This window comes from Capra hircus, chromosome 9 (genome assembly GCF_001704415.2).
Source record: "Capra hircus breed San Clemente chromosome 9, ASM170441v1, whole genome shotgun sequence".
Classification (NCBI taxonomy): Eukaryota; Metazoa; Chordata; class Mammalia; order Artiodactyla; family Bovidae; genus Capra; species Capra hircus.
This window is the reverse complement of record NC_030816.1, coordinates 61,931,525-61,947,454: the sequence shown is the minus strand read 5'-3', so window position 1 is coordinate 61,947,454 and position 15,930 is coordinate 61,931,525. Positions and strand designations below refer to the sequence as shown.

The 15,930-nt window shown below is 39.7% G+C and overlaps 1 protein-coding gene across 1 annotated transcript in view; it reads right to left on the bottom strand.

Moving 5' to 3' along the window:
• The window catches only part of PEX7 (peroxisomal biogenesis factor 7), a 74,613-nt gene that overhangs the window by 46,622 nt on the left and 12,061 nt on the right, over positions 1-15,930 (bottom strand). The window contains exons 4-6 of the mRNA XM_005684804.3: positions 13,357-13,434; positions 12,873-12,981; positions 1,887-1,993 (exon numbers count right to left, since the gene is read on the bottom strand). Of these exons, the coding sequence (XP_005684861.2) occupies positions 1,887-1,993; positions 12,873-12,981; positions 13,357-13,434 (294 nt within the window). The remainder of the gene's footprint in view (positions 1-1,886; positions 1,994-12,872; positions 12,982-13,356; positions 13,435-15,930) is intronic.

The following is a 15,930-nucleotide window of genomic DNA, read 5'->3' as shown; positions in this document are numbered from 1 at the left end:
AACAATAAAGCAAGGTTAAGTGTGACTCTACAAGTACGCAGCAGCCAAGCTTTCCTACTGGAAATAGTATCTATTTTCTGGTCCTTATTTAATCTGAACCCAGAAGTCATTCTTAAAAAGTTACATAACATTATAGAAAGGAGTTAAAATATGCATCAAAAGCAAAACTTAGTATGACTTGGAAGAAAAGGAACTCAATATGCCTTGGGTATATGAAGGAACACAGCACACAAGAGAAAAAGGCATAGTCTCACACAACCTTGTAGCTTCTCCCACTTACTTTTAGGGATACTAATAAGAACACAAGTTACTAAAAATTACACCTGACAGAAGAGCCCACCTGTCTCTTCAGTGTCCTTGGAGGTTTCTACCAGGTGTTAAAAGGCAAGAGACTGCTAATTCACAAATATTTGAAAGGGCAAAGGTATAAATTAAATGTTGTTTTCCTAATTCTAAATCAATCATTGCTCCTAACTCTCATGGACCATGTCATAATGTAATAGCTAACTCTATCTGAGAATTTTTGCAAATAGTGGGTAGTCTCCTATCTAGAACACTAGGTGAACCCAGAGTTCACGGACGAATAGGCCAAGAGCTGGGTCCACACTCAGCCCCATTCCACATCGACCAGGGCAGTAATCCATTGTCTGAACGTCAATAGAAGCTCATTTTTAAAAAGCTTCAGCGATTGTTTTTAAAAATTTTTAAAGTACTCTCAAGTGTATATCTGGAGAAGGCAAGAAGGCAATGGCACCCCACTCTAGTACTCTTCCTGAAAAATCCCATGGATGGAGGAGCCTAGTAGGCTGCAGTCCATGGGGTTGCTAAGAGTCGGACACGACTGAGCGACTGCACTTTCACTTTTCAGTTTCATGCATTGGAGAAGGAAATGGCAACCCACTCCAGTGTTCTTGCCTGGAGAGTCCCAGGGACGGGGGAGCCTGATGGGCTGCCGTCTATGGGGTCGCACAGAGTTGGACACGACTGAAGCGACTTAGCAGCAGCAGCAGGAGCAGCAAGTGCATATCAGCATCTTTTTTAGAATTCCCTAAAGTATAACATATAGTCCACAATTTCATTTTCTTATTTGGAAAATTCATGGGTGAGATTTGAACTGTAGTCTTCAGCACTGAAAATTTTATTAAAATCAAGTATTATTTTAAATATGTTCTATATCTTCTTTCATTTTATTTCTTTCTAATTAAAGAACTCAGCCAATACAATGTTCCCTTAATTTTCATTGACTAAAACTGGGAAAAAAACAAAGTTATGTTATACTTAACTGTCACAGTCAACAGATCACTTCAGGTACATAAATATAATTAAATGGCATATCAACACATATTTAATCCATTTCTATTTCTAATTCATATGCCCATATGGTTAGCCGAAGGTTGCAAAAGGTTGTAAATGGACACTGCTATCTTCCAGAAACATGAAGCTTAGTTAGGCTTGTAAGGGAAAATGAAACAGAAAATTCCTAAAACCGATGGACTGTCAAATTAAAAATCAAGTTACAAATAGTTCAGCAGCCTTACTAGCAAAGTGCAAAAGAAACAAAGGCAAAAGATGATACAAATTGGCAGGGTTAAGAGCAATAAAGTAAAAAATTACATAAATTGTAAAGCAGTTCCCCAAACAAACAAGTAAGGCTGCACTATTGAACTTTTGAGAATTTCTGTTTCTTATTCAGCCTGTTTTATGTGCACTTAAATCCAATTAATGCTAATGCAGGTCACTCACAATCATCAATTAGAAAGGAAAGGGACTGAATCTAACTTAATGGCCCATAAACACTATCCAAGTCCACATAAACAAAGATAAAATCTAGAACATTTCAACCTTAGGAAGGGCTCAGTAGCTAAGGATAGAACCAGATAGGGTACCTCATTGTATTTACACCAGTCACAGCTCAAAATTTCCGCCTGATGTGCTGGAACCACAATTCTGACTCCTGCTGTCTTCACGTCCCAGATTCTCAAAGTCTGATCGCCTGGTGAAAGAGGAAGACTCGATCACTCTTTATCACACCACTTGGATGCTTGGTACCCATGATGACAAGTCGGGGAAAACACACCACTTCCATTATCAGGACATTGCCATCTGTATGTCATATACACATATACATTGTTTTACATGATAATAATATATAAGAACTACTAAAAGTGACAGCTACAAAAAACAAGGCACCATATTAAGTTTTTAGATCTACTCAAAGCAGGAAAACCTGAATCTCACACTGACACAAGCAGAGCAGTGACTAAGCACACGCCCAGTGCATTTTTCTTCAGGAAAGGAAAAGGCTCTGAAAATCCTCGTTTCTTGTAAGTACAGTTAGCACCCTATACCAGAATATTCTACAGGAAGCAAAATGGTTAACAGTTTTACTGCAAAATGTGTGCAAAGTCTACCAAGTCAGAATGGATCATTTCAAATCTGAGCTTTTACATTTATTACATTTGAAAGGGCCATCCAAAGGTATGGATTTCACCTTGAAAGAAACAAGTGGAGAAAATGTAAGGATTATACTCTGAACTACTACAAAAATGATTCATACCATCTAGCTGCACAGAGTCAACCCTGATTAGCTGTTTTAGATGCTGTTCGCCTTCAATTTTGTAAAATACGAGGAAACAACAAAATGACCAGATGAAAAATTCTGAATATATGTACATCTCCATTAAAAGTAAATTACACACAATAACTGATCCTCTGAGAAAGCCAGTTCAGGTTAATGTAAAAAAAAAAAAAAATAATGCTGTGATGGCAGTAATGGTCTTGATTCCATTTAGTAGTTGTGTGACCCTGCACAAGCTGTATAATATCTCTGAGATTTGTATTTGTAGTTCCTCAGAATGCCTGGATGGAGGATGGTACAAAAACATTTAGTATAATAAAGTTTCTGCAAAGCTTTAGCATGGTCTCTAGCATATAGCAGATATGCTAATAAGTGGTATATAAAAACATTAACTTTTAAACGTTTCCTTTAGTTACCTACATATAATTTCCTATCATCCCAATTCTAAATTATTTGTCATTTAGCTAAGTCCAATAATTTCAGACAATTTTTTTTCTGATTTCTTTGCAAGTTAAGAAAGATAAGAATTAAACTGCTTGTGGTAATGAAATGTAGAGTTTAAGAATAGGGGCTTTGGAGCTTCAGAGCTTAGCTCTAGTCCAGCTCAATCATTTCGTAGTTGGTGACATTCAGCCAAGTTACTTAACATCTTGAATTGTCATTTTCCTTACCTACGATAAAATATCTGCCTCATACAGACCCACAGACACAGGGAACAAATCAGTGGTCACCAGCTCGGTGAGAGAGGGACAGGAGGAAAATACAGGGGTAGGAGATTAAGAAGTATAAACTATCATGTATAAAATAAGATACAAAGATATATTGAACAACAAACGGAATATACCTAATATTTTATAATAGCTATAAATGGTGTATAACCTTTAAAAATTGTGAATCACTATTTTGTATAACTGCAACTTACATAACTTTGTAACCCAACTATACTTCAAAAGACACAAAAACATATCTGCCTTACAAAGCTGCCCCTGGCACAGCTAGGCTGGCCTAAAGGAGATATTTGGGATTTCTCTGAGCTGTGATTGAAAAAATAATGCCAGTCCCCCTCACACAGGAGAATTTACAGGTTACAAAACTGAGGAATTGTTGGTTGGCCATGTGTTTCACTGTATGGAGAAAGTTGACCTGCACAGTCAAGTCAGCCAGCAGAGAAAACCCCAGATTAGAGACAGAGAATGTGTCCTGAGGTTGTTTAAGCATCCCTTCCCCTTCAGGGGTTGCTTTCCAATCAATTCTACAAAGACCTACAGTTGCTCAAGCTCTCCTATTACCACCTGCAGGCAGAGGAGATTCCTTATCATTGTGGCAGCTATGAATGGAATTCACCTGAAGCTTCAGACTCAAAGCCTAGCTCCAGAGAAAAAGATTAAACTCAGCACAGGGCTTCCAGTAAAAACACAGGAAATGTTTAAATGATGTACATGAGATTTCAAAAGTTTATATGTTATATTAAGCCTGATATAACATATAACACGGGTCATGGTGGAGAGTTCTGACAAAATGTGGTCCACTGGAGAAGGGAATGGCAAACCACTTCAGTATTCCTGCCTTGAGAATCCCATGAGCAGTATGAAAAGGCAAAAAGATAGGATGCTGAAAGATGAACTTTGCAGGTCAGTGGGCGCCCAATATGCTACTGGAGATCAGTGGAGAAATAACTCCAGAGAGAATGAAGAAACGCAGCCAAAGTAAAAACAATACCCAGTTGTGGATGTGACTGGTGATGGAAGCAAGGTCAGATGCTATAAAGAGCAATATTGCATAGGAACCTGGTATGTTAGGTCCATGAATCAAGGCAAATTGGAAGTGATCAAACAGGAGATGGCAAGAGTGAACATTGACATTCTAGGAATCAGCGAACCTAGATGGACTGGAATGGGTGAATTTAGCTCAGATGACCATTGTATCTACTACTGTGGGCAAGGGAGTAGCCATCATAGTCAACAAAAGGGTCCAAAATGCAGTGCTTAGATGCAATCTCAAAAACAACAGAATGATCTCTGTTGGTTTCCAAGGCAAACCATTCAATATCACAGTAATCCAAGTCTATGCCCTGTCCAGTAATGCTGAAGAAGCTGAAGTTGAATGGTTCTATGAAGACCTACAAGACCTTCTAGAATTAACACCCAAAAAAGATGTCCTTTTCATTACAGGGGACTGGAATACAAAAGTAGGAAGTCAAGAAACACCTGGAATAACAGGCAAATTTGGCCTTGGAGTACAGAATGAAGCAGAGTAAATGCTAATAGAGTTCTGCCAAGAAAATACACTGGTCATACCAAACACCCTCTTCCAACAACACAAGAGAAGACTCTACACATGGACATCACCAGATGGTCAACACCAAAATCAGACTGATTATATTGTTTGAAGTCAAAGATGGAGAGGCTCTATACAGTCAGCAAAAACAAGACTGGGAGCTGACTGTGGCTCAGATCATGAACTTACTGCCAAATTCAGACTTAAACTGAAGAAAGTAGGGAAAACCACTAGACCATTCAGGTATGACCTAAATCAAATCCCTTATGACTATACAGTGGAAGTGAGAAATAGATTTAAGGGACTAGATCTGATAGATAGAGTGCCTGATGAACTATGGACTGAGGTTTGAGACATTGTACAGGAGACGGCAGCAAAACCATCTCCAAGAAAAAGAAACGCAAAAAAGCAAAATGGTTGTCTGAGGAGGCCTTACAAATAGCTTTGAAAAGAAGAGAAATGAAAAGCAAAGGAGAAAAGGAAAGATGCACCCATTTGAATACAGAGTTCCAAAGAACAGCATGGAGAGATAAGAAAGCCTTCCTCAGTGATCAGTGCAAAGAAATAGAGAAAAACAACAGAATGGGAAAGACTAGAGATCTCTTCAAGAAAATCAGAGATACCAAAGGAACAATTCATGCAAAGATGGGCTTGATAAAGGACAGAAATGGTATGGACCTAATAGAAGCAGAAGATAATCAAGAAGAGGTGGCAAGAATACACAGAAGAACTGTACAAAAAAGATCTTCACGACCCAGATAATCACGATGGTGTGATCACTCACCTAGAGCCAGATATCCTGGAATGTGAAGTCAAAGTGGGTCTTAGAAAGCCTCACTACGAACAAACCTAGTGGAGGTGATGGAATTCCAATTGTGCTACTTCAAATCCTAAAAGATGATGCTGTGAAAGTGCTGCACTCAATATGCCAGCAAATTTAGAAAACTCGGCAATGGCCACAGGACTGGAAAAGGTCAGTTTTAATTCCAATCCCAAAGGAAGGCAATGTCAAAGAATGCTCAAACTACCGCACAATTGCACTCATCTCACAGGCTAGCAAAGTAATACTCAAAATTCTCCAAGTCAGGCTTCAGCAATACGTGAACTATGAGCTCCCAGATATTCAAGCTGGTTTTAGAAAAGGCAGAGGAACCACAGATCAAATTGCCAACATCTGCTGGATCACTGAAAAAGCAAGAGAGTTCCAGAAAAAAACATCTATTTCTTTTTTATTGACTATGCCAAAGCCTTTGACTGTGTGGATCACAATAAACTGTGGAAAATTCTTCAAGAGAGGGAATATCAGACCACCTGACCTCCCTCTTGAGAAACCTGTATGCAGGTCAGGAAGCAACAGTTAGAACTGGACATGGAACAACAGACTGGTTCCAAACAGGAAAAGGAATACATTAAGGCTATATATTGTCATCCTGTTTATTTAACTTCTATGCAAAGTACATCATGAGAAACACTGGGCTGGATGAAGCACATGTTGGAATCAAGAGTACCTGGAGAAATATCAGAAGATAACCTCAGATATGCAGATGACACTACCCTTATGGCAGAAAGTGAAGAAGAACCAAAGAGCCTCTTGATGAAAGTGAAAAAGTAGAGTGAAAAAGTTGGCTTAAAGCTCAACATTCAGAAAACTAAGATCATGGCATCCAGTCCCATCACTTCATGGCAAATAGATGGAGAAACAATGGAAACAGTGTCAGACTTTATTTTTCTGGGCTCCAAAATCACTAAAGATGGTGACTGCACCCATGAAATAAAAGGATGCTTACTCCTTGGAAGAAAAGTTATGACCAACCTAGACAGTATATTAAAAAGCAGAGACATTTCTTTGCCAACAAAGGTCCGTCTAGTCAAGGCTATGGTTTCTCCAGTAGTCATACTGTATGGATGTGAGAGTTGGACTATAAAGAAAGCTGAGAGCCAAAGAATTGATGCTTCTGAACCGTACTGTTGGAGAAGACTCTTGAGAGTTCCTTGGACTGCAAGGAGATCCAACCAGTCCATCCTAAAGGAAATCAGTCCTGAATGTTCATTGGAAGGACGGATGTTGCAGCTGAAACTCCAATACTTTGGCTACCTGATGCAAAGAGCTGACTCATTTGAAAAGAGCCGGATGCTGGAAAGATTGAAGGCGAGAGGAGAAGGGGACGACAGAGGATGAGATGGTTGGATGGCATCACTGACTCAAATGGACATGAGTCTCAGTAAACTTCAGGAGTTGGTGATGGACAGGGAGGCCTGGCGTGCTGCAGTCCATGGGGTCGCAGAGTCGGACGCAACTGAGCGACTGAACTGAACTGAACCGAACCGATCAGGTCTGAAAGGCTTCCTTGGTGGCTTAGATGGTAAAGAATCCACCTGCAACGCAGAAGATGTAGGAGACATGGGCTCGATTCCTGCGTCAGAAAGATCCCCTGGAGTAGGACATGGCAACCGACTCAGTATTCTTGCCTGGAAATTTCCATGGGAAGAGAAGCCTGGCAGGCTACAGTCCATAGGTCGCAAAGAGTCAGACACGACTGAGCGACTTCACTTCACTTCAAAGCATTGTTTAAAGTTCAGTGAGCTCATGTTCATCCTAATAATTACATTCTATGGGTGTATGCGAATGCTTTACAGTGTCAAAACATTACAATAAACGTGGACTAGGAGTTAAGAAGTAACTAGTAATTTTAGCAACAATATGGATGAATCTCACAAAACATAATGCTGAGCAAAAGAAACCAAGACAGCACAACATAAAAACAGGTAACATTAATCGATGCTATTAGGAGGCAGTTCAGAGGTCACCCTCGAATGGACAGGGGTGGTAATGACTGGAAGAATGTAAGAGGGGCCTCTGAGAATATCCTGTTTCTTGACCCGGGTCCCGAGAGCCCAGGTCTCCAGAGTCTCCTGCATGGGCAGGCAGATTCTTTACCACTAGTGCCACCTGGGAAGCCCCAGTACACAGGTGTGTTCATTGTGAAAATCCATCGTGCTATAAATAGGCACTGTTCTGTGTGTGTATTATATACTTCAACAACAGATTAAACAAATAACAACCACAAAGGCTGGGTGGATGCCTCTGTCAAATTTCTCTGGGACTATATTCTGGTTCTTCACCAGCATAGTCAGGCAAAGTTTTTTTTTTTTTAAAGACTACAGTTTAGGTTGTCGCCTCTGGCAGTTAACTTAAAGAGCACAAAAAGAGTGAGAAGTGCTCTGAAGGAGCTGAGAATCCCACTTCCGCACATCCGGCACTTCCTCCTCCTCATTTCATTTGCCAGGTAGGAGAGAAACCTTCTGGCCAACTGGTACCATGACTCATTCAACTCGTTTAGCCACCAGGACATCTATATTTATATTGCTTGTTTAATTGCATTTTCCAGACAACTGGCCTTTCATTGTCAGCCAGACGTTTACCAGGGCCCTGCGGCAGTGCCACAGACCCACCTGAATTACCAGCTTCTCTTATCAGTTGCAGACTTGCCACTGGCAACAAAACCAGTGAATTTAAGTGCATGATATGGTACAGGAAGTGCTGGCTACTACCATGTAATTCAAGTTGCGGCATTAAGAAGAAGCTGGGTAAGGAGAATGAGTGTAAACGGTGAATCTGAAACCAGGAAGTGAAATGAACAGCAAAAGATGCATATTGGGCCCAAATAATTTAATTTATTTGAAATGCCAGATGTCTATCAGATGACTTTTTTCTTTGAGTAGAATGATGTTTTTTTCAAACTGCTGGACTCCACACATTGAGGCATGGCTATGATTTATGCAATTATATGGAGTCAGTAATAGCAGTAATTTAGTTTTCTTGGTTCAAAAGAAAGTTTACTCCATATTAATCCTCCTCATGTAATGAGCTCAAATATTCTTCCCTTCCATCTCACACAATTTGGAAATGTGAATTATGTAAGAATAAAACTTTAACAAACGAAACAAAACCAACGCCCTTAGAGAACTCTGCTAAGGAAGATCTAAATGTCTAAGTCCTACTTCCTTTTGGTTTGTCTTAACTTAGCTAATGATAAATTTAGTACTACAACTTTGAGGGGGATCAAATTCTTGGAAAAACTTAAATATTATATTCTCATGAAAGTGAAAGTGTTAGCTGCTCAGTCGTGTCTGACACCTTGCAACCCCGCCAGGCAAGAATACTAGAGTGGGTAGCCATTCCTTTCTCCGGGGGATCTTGCCAACCCAGGGAATGAATTCGGATCTCCTGCACTACAGGTGGATTCTTTGCCATCTGAACCACCAGGGAAGCCCATATTATTATATACTATCTTAAAATATAAACTGTTATAAGCAGTTGAATGATATAATTAGCTATATGTGTGCCACAGGATTAGACATAAAACTATGTCTTGACTGCCAATTATATAAGCTGCTTATCATTTTTAATATTTGTGAAGACAAATATTTTATAACTTTGTGTTCTTCAACCATGAATTTTACAGCTGAGATGATTTTTATGCAAATACTATAGTATGTTTCATAGCAAACTCTTGTCTGTAAGCAAGAAAACAAAGAGAATTAATGGATAAAAGACTATAATATAACTCAAACTATAACTGGCAAAACTCAGAAAAAAACTAAGTTCTCAATCTTAGGAAACCACTTCTTTGAATTCAGCACTGAAACCATTCTATAGAGTTTTTAAAAGATAAGTATATTTCTGTTAAAAATAAGCACGAAATTTCCATTACATCAACAGAAATAAGCTATTCATTAGACATCTCAAACAGAGCAACATCACAGACTAGTACAGTGTTTCCCAAATCAGGCTCATCACTAGACTCAGCTTGGGTGATTAAAAAATACACCTCTCAGAGGCATCTGATTCAGTAGGACTAAGATGAAGGCTAGAATTCTGTTGTTTGTTACGACTGAGCGACTTCACTTTCACTTTCACTTTCTTCCTTGGTAGCTCGGGGTAAAGAATCCACCTGCCAATGCAGGAGACGCGGGTTTGATCCCTGGGTCAGGAAGACCCCCCTGCAGAAGGAAAGGGCAATCCACTCCAGTATTCTTGTCAGGAAAACCCCATGGACAGAGAAGTCTGGTGGCCTACAGTCCATGGGGTCACAAAAAAAGCCAAATTCGACTTAGCGACTAAACAACAGCAACGGACTGCAATGGTGGGCCAGGTTTCAGGATCACTGGACAGGTTACGTTATTATACAAGCATACATTTCAGATTCCACCTGGAGCAAGAAACCTGAAACTCGGTTCCCAGAGTTTTAATTCCCAGGTAAGCACTGACTCTCAATCCTTACAGCACATAATGCATGCAAAGACCATGCAAATCTTCCTCCAACATGCCCCATACTCTTCATGTTCATCCCTTTACTTCCCACTTCTCACCTCCTCATCTGCCTGTTCATAAGGCAGCAGCTGAAGCACTGTTTCCTTAGGGAAGTTGCTCTGACCAGCCAGTTTTGACAAGCTCAAGAATCCTTTACTGTGTTCCCACGAATCCTGAGCACACACGTTAATGACACGAGGCACCACTCAGAGCGCCCTTACTCTGTGCCAGGCACGGTCCTAAGCCTTCAAGCTTGTATCTTAATTAATCCACTCAATCCTCATCAAAACTCCACAACACAGGTTATTATTATCACTCTTATTTTTTAAATGAGGAATGACGAGACAGAGGTTAAGTAGCATGACAGAAGCCATGTAAGAGCAGTGAAAGGAGAATCTGGTCACAGGAAGTCCAGCTCCAGAGTCTGTGTCCATAACCACTGCGCTGTGACCTCTTTCTCAAAGAACCGCACGCTCCTCATCATTGCTGTCCCTAGGTGTTTTTCCTTAGCATCTCTCTTTCCCACTTGACTACAGGCTCAGTGTATCTTCAGTGCCCAGACAATAGCATTCACTAAAGATCTGAATGATTCACCAACAATACCCCTTTTGACAATCAAAATTAACCTTAAATATGTTTTGAAAATTTTGATAATACAGTTATTTCCATAGCGTATATAATAGTAATCAAAAAACTGCAGTGTTTGCTTGTGTAAGGCACTCAGCTATGTTGAAGACGACACGTGCCCTGTTGGAAATACATGAAGACAATTCAAGCAAAGAAAACACACAAACAAGTGCACTGCGAGTACACAACCTGGGAAGCAAATTTTCTTGTCTCTCTTGAAATGGCAAAGGCGCAGTGAGAGTTTTAGAGCTTACCCCAACTTTTATATGCCACAAACCCTCCTTTTGAGCTAATTACTAATTTATTTTAAAGATTAAAAATTTTTAAATTCTAATAAACGCTTTAGTATAATGTTTTTTGAAAAGAAAATTAGCTGTCTAACTGAAAAGCAAGAGAAGTATGTTCTAGAAGATAAAAACTTTAACATATTTGGAATGGACATAGACTTTTTATGGAGGAATACAGGAAAATGTTACTAACAGCAGTTCTATAGGAGAGGGGGAATGAGCAGTTACTTTTTATTGGGCATGTCTCTGTGTTGTCTGAATTTCTTTACTACGTATATGCTCAAATAGAAATTTTCAGGGTTACCATTTCTGTTTTCTCTTCATAAATTTACTTTTTGATAGTTATACAAGAAACAAGAAATAAAGAGTGCTGATATTATCTTGTCAATCACCACAAACATTTATGATTAATTAACACGTTATACATTATTGTAACTGTTACTCAGACTTAGCAACCTTACTCTGATCAACAAACCAAAGATAAAGCCATCTAAGCCAAAGCAGCTCAGTAGCTAATAGAAAGGAGCTAGACTGGTTTCCAACTTGGGAAGATTCATAACTGGTTAGGATCTACCTAAGACAGACCGTTAATCATGAATTAATCATTATTTAAACCATATTTGTTCATTAATAGTTGTCCTTGACAAATTTACATTACAAAAAGTCATGGTGTGACAGATATTATGATATTACTAAAAATTAATATTCCATTCTAAACCACATGAATATAACTCTGACTTCCAATGTACTGTTTCCCCACTGGGAAAGACTCTACCTTCTAACCAGGGACAGAAAGGAAAATTGTTCTTGCTGTCTCAAGCCTCTTCTCCCCATTATCCTCTGGGAGGACCCTGCCACTGAACTTGTTCATGTAAAGCCAGGGCCACAGAAGTTGACAGGCTAGGCTGGTGGGGAAAAAGGTAAAAGAATAAAAGTACAAGAGCTGTGAGGGCAGGGCTGCAGCGTGCGAGAGAAAGGCAAACAGCCAGGGGAGAGGTGCTCTAGAGCAGCCAGGGGCGAGTGACGGTGCGGGCCGCTATTTCAACGACCATTTGGCAGGTGGCCCATGTTGTTTTAAATGGACTGCAGACAAGCTGTGCGATGTTTCTCTACAAATTATGTGTATTGTTCAGATTATACATGATTTATGAATTGGCCTAAAGAACCAAATCTGTAAACCCTCATGCAAACAGTACAAAATCTAATTTTTAAACGTCTATAAAATGACTTCTGTCCATTAAAAAATATAGAGATATATAAATGTATGTATCTACTTAATCTTAGAATTGAAGACATACATTAAAAGCAAACAGGAAAAATGATCATACCAAATACAGTCTTGCTATGGCTTAGTGGCAATGAATTAATCCCTAACAGAGGGATAAATATCAAGCAAAGGAGGTTAACTATGTGTGAGACATTTTGTGTTTCCTTATTTCATCCTGTGAACAACTCCACAAGCCCCATTTTACTGATGAGAAAAGTCATCACATCACCCTGAGGTCCCACAATTGACCACTGAAAGGAGTTTTCAAATTCAATCAAGTTCAATGTCAGAGTCCTCACTTTGTCCCTGACCTCTCATCTCACCAAAAGAATACATGTTAAGGCAAAAGGTTAGAAGCAGGTTGGCTAATTCTTGTCTAGAGACTAAGAAAGAATGAAATAGTCTCAAGAGTTCAAGTAGGAATGCTTACTTCTCCAAACCTAAGGTACACAGCGCCACCTTCTGGGGAAAGTGAGGTCACCATTCACCACAAACAAGGTTTTTGGTAAATTTATTATTTACCTGAGGATGAAGCAAAGCAGCCAGGAATGTGGGGAGACCAGATCGTGCTATAAATGACACTTTCATGACCTCTAAAAGTGCACAGAGACTTTCCAACAGTTGGATCCCACTACAAATAAAGGAACAGATCAATCACTTAACAGGAGTAAATTAAAATTTATGCTTTATATATACTATATATGATACATCATATATATACACATACAATATACACATATATCTCAAGGATTTATGTAAAGTATATTTTTATATAAAGCACCATAGTATTTAAGAGGCCAAAATAATGCTGAGCTAATTATTATTTTATAGCTCAAAGATTAGAAAATTTTAAATTCTAATAAGCCCTTTAATATAATGTTTTTTGAAAAGAAAATTAGCTGTCTAACTGAAAAGCAAGAGAAGTATGGGTCTAGAAAATAAAAAACTTGAGTGGACACTCTGGGGAAGGGAATATCTGGTTTTACATACAGTAATGCTGACATACCAGTCTGACAGTTTGATCCCATGAGCCAGACACCACAAGCTGTTCACCTCTGGTTTGGCTCCAGTCAACACTGTATACCTAAAACATTTAAAAGTGTCATTTATAAAGTGAAAGAGCTGGGGCGGGGGAGACACATGTATACCTATGACCGATTCATGTTGATGTACGGCAGAAACCATCACAATATTGTAATTATCCTTCAATTAAAATAAATAAATTAATTTTAAAAAAAGGAAAGAGCATCAAGTTCAACATTACATCTTATCTGTTTATAACCGAATAGTCAGTTAGAACAACTAATTCACTTGGTTAAAACATCAAAGCTCTATAAACCTCCCCACAGTGTCAGACAAAGGTCATTGTGTCTATGCCCCTAGACTTACCCCTAACAGATAAGACTCCACTCTACAGAGTTGAGAATCCTACAGAGTATTTCTAAGATCTTCTCCACTAAAACAAATTATACATATGTTTAAACCTCCCAATAAATCACTGTCTGCAGCACCCTGAAGAAACATCAGAGAAGATTAGAAAGTTAGTCATCTAAAAACACTTGCCAGGCCAATGTTTATCAGAAAGTAGTAAAATTCAATTAATATTTTAGTCTTTCTTGATAAAAGCATATAGGAACCAGGTTTTCCTTTCAGATCTATTGGTTAACAGCTTCAGTTATCTAATGCTGCTCTCAGTAAATCACTTTAAGTGAATTATTTGAAAACTTATGGAAACAGTTTTAATCCTGTTATCAGATAAAACAGGTCATATACAGATCACTACTGGAAGCTAAGTTCAACTAAATTATGTGCATAATGAAACTTCACAAAAGCAGTCCTGCCCCAGACCCAAGAATATGCCATTAAGTGTGAACAGCCAGCAGGTTTATTTTGAATCTAAAAACTCTACCATATTTATGCAGGAAGTATGACTGTCTGGGGTTTGTGGCAGCTAAAGTATGGGTTCCCTGTTCTCTGCTGCCTAATGCTATGCCTAGCCATATTGGAACCTGAGTTTAAAACCAAAAAAATTGGTAACACTGATTCTGCCTTTACTTAAAACTTTGATATTTGGCTCATTGTAGATTTACGTTAATTTTGATTTCAAAAATACTGCATTAAGAGATTGTTTAGGGCTTCCCAGGTGGCGCTAGTGGTAAAGAACACGCCTGCCCATCCAGGAGATGTAAGAGACTCAAGGCACACACGTTCAAGCCCTGGTTAAGAAAGATCCACTGGAGGAGGCACCCCACTCCAGCACTCTTGCCTGGAGAATCCCATGGACAGAGGAGCCTGACTGGCTATAGTCCACGGCATCACAAAGAGTCTGACACACAACTGAAGCGACTTAGCATGAACACAAGAGATTATTTATCCTGACTACTGAGCTTTTTGTGTACAGTCACTCAGACCTGTCGGACTCTTTGCGACCCTATGGACTGTAGCCTGCCAGGTTCCTCTCTCCGTGGAATTTTCCAGGCAAAAATACTGGAGTGGGTTGCCATTTCCTCCTCCAGGGGATCTTCCTGACCAGGGATCAAACCCGTGTCTCGTGTCTCCCACTTTGGCAGGCGAGTTCTTTCGCACCAGTGCCACCTGGGAGGTTTTTTGGGGTGGCTCAGACAGTAAAGCGTCTGCCTGCAATGCGGGAGACCCAGGTTCAACCCCTGGGTTGGGAAGATCTCCCGGAGAAGGCAATGGCACCCCACTCCAGTACTCTTGCCTGGAAAATCCCATGGACGGAGGAGTCTGGTGGGCTACATTCCATGGGGTCGCAAAGAGTCAAACACGACTGAGCGACTTCACTTTCACTCCACTTAAATTACATATCCAAGCTAAGCACTCCACCACTCCAGTTGTGGCCCAGCTGCAGCCTGTATTCTTACAAAAGAGAGAAGAGCAGTCGGAACACCAAAGAAATCGCAACCCCGCAACAGAGTAGCTCATAAAGTACGCAGTAGGGTCAGCAAAACCCAAAGAGGTGCTGCAGTCATCTGTCAGTTATGGATGGAAAAAGATAAGCTTGGAGGCAATCAGAGAAGATCTTGAGACCTCAAGAGTCTGTGCTTATTGCAACATAATGATTTAAAAAACCAAATTTATCTCCACAACCTGCATCGTTGCTAAGTAATTATAAAGAGCTACTGCTAACATCATTAGCTCAGACTCCTCTGCCCCTACACACTTCCAGTGTGACACAGGACTTGAAACCTTATGACTTCTCATTTTTAAAACTTCAAGAGCCTCCATGGGCTCAGAGAAAACCCAGCCCCAAAGATAACAAAAGACAGGAGGTATGAAAACTATGCTGCTGCCAGCTCTGCTATGTGACACAGGACAAAGTGGCAAGCATCAAGGTCTAGGACAACAAGACCGAGCATAGAACACACGTGGTGAGGTTTAAAATGGGATAAAAAAGGAGATAAAGGTGATTCAATCAATAAATACTTTTTGTTTGCCTTACTGTGTTTAAAAATACTAGGACATGGAAACGTAACAGTGTAAGCCAGGATATTGTGTTTAAAACACAAAAACTGTAGACCATGAATACAAAAGCTGGTGGGACGGAAAAATTCAGCTT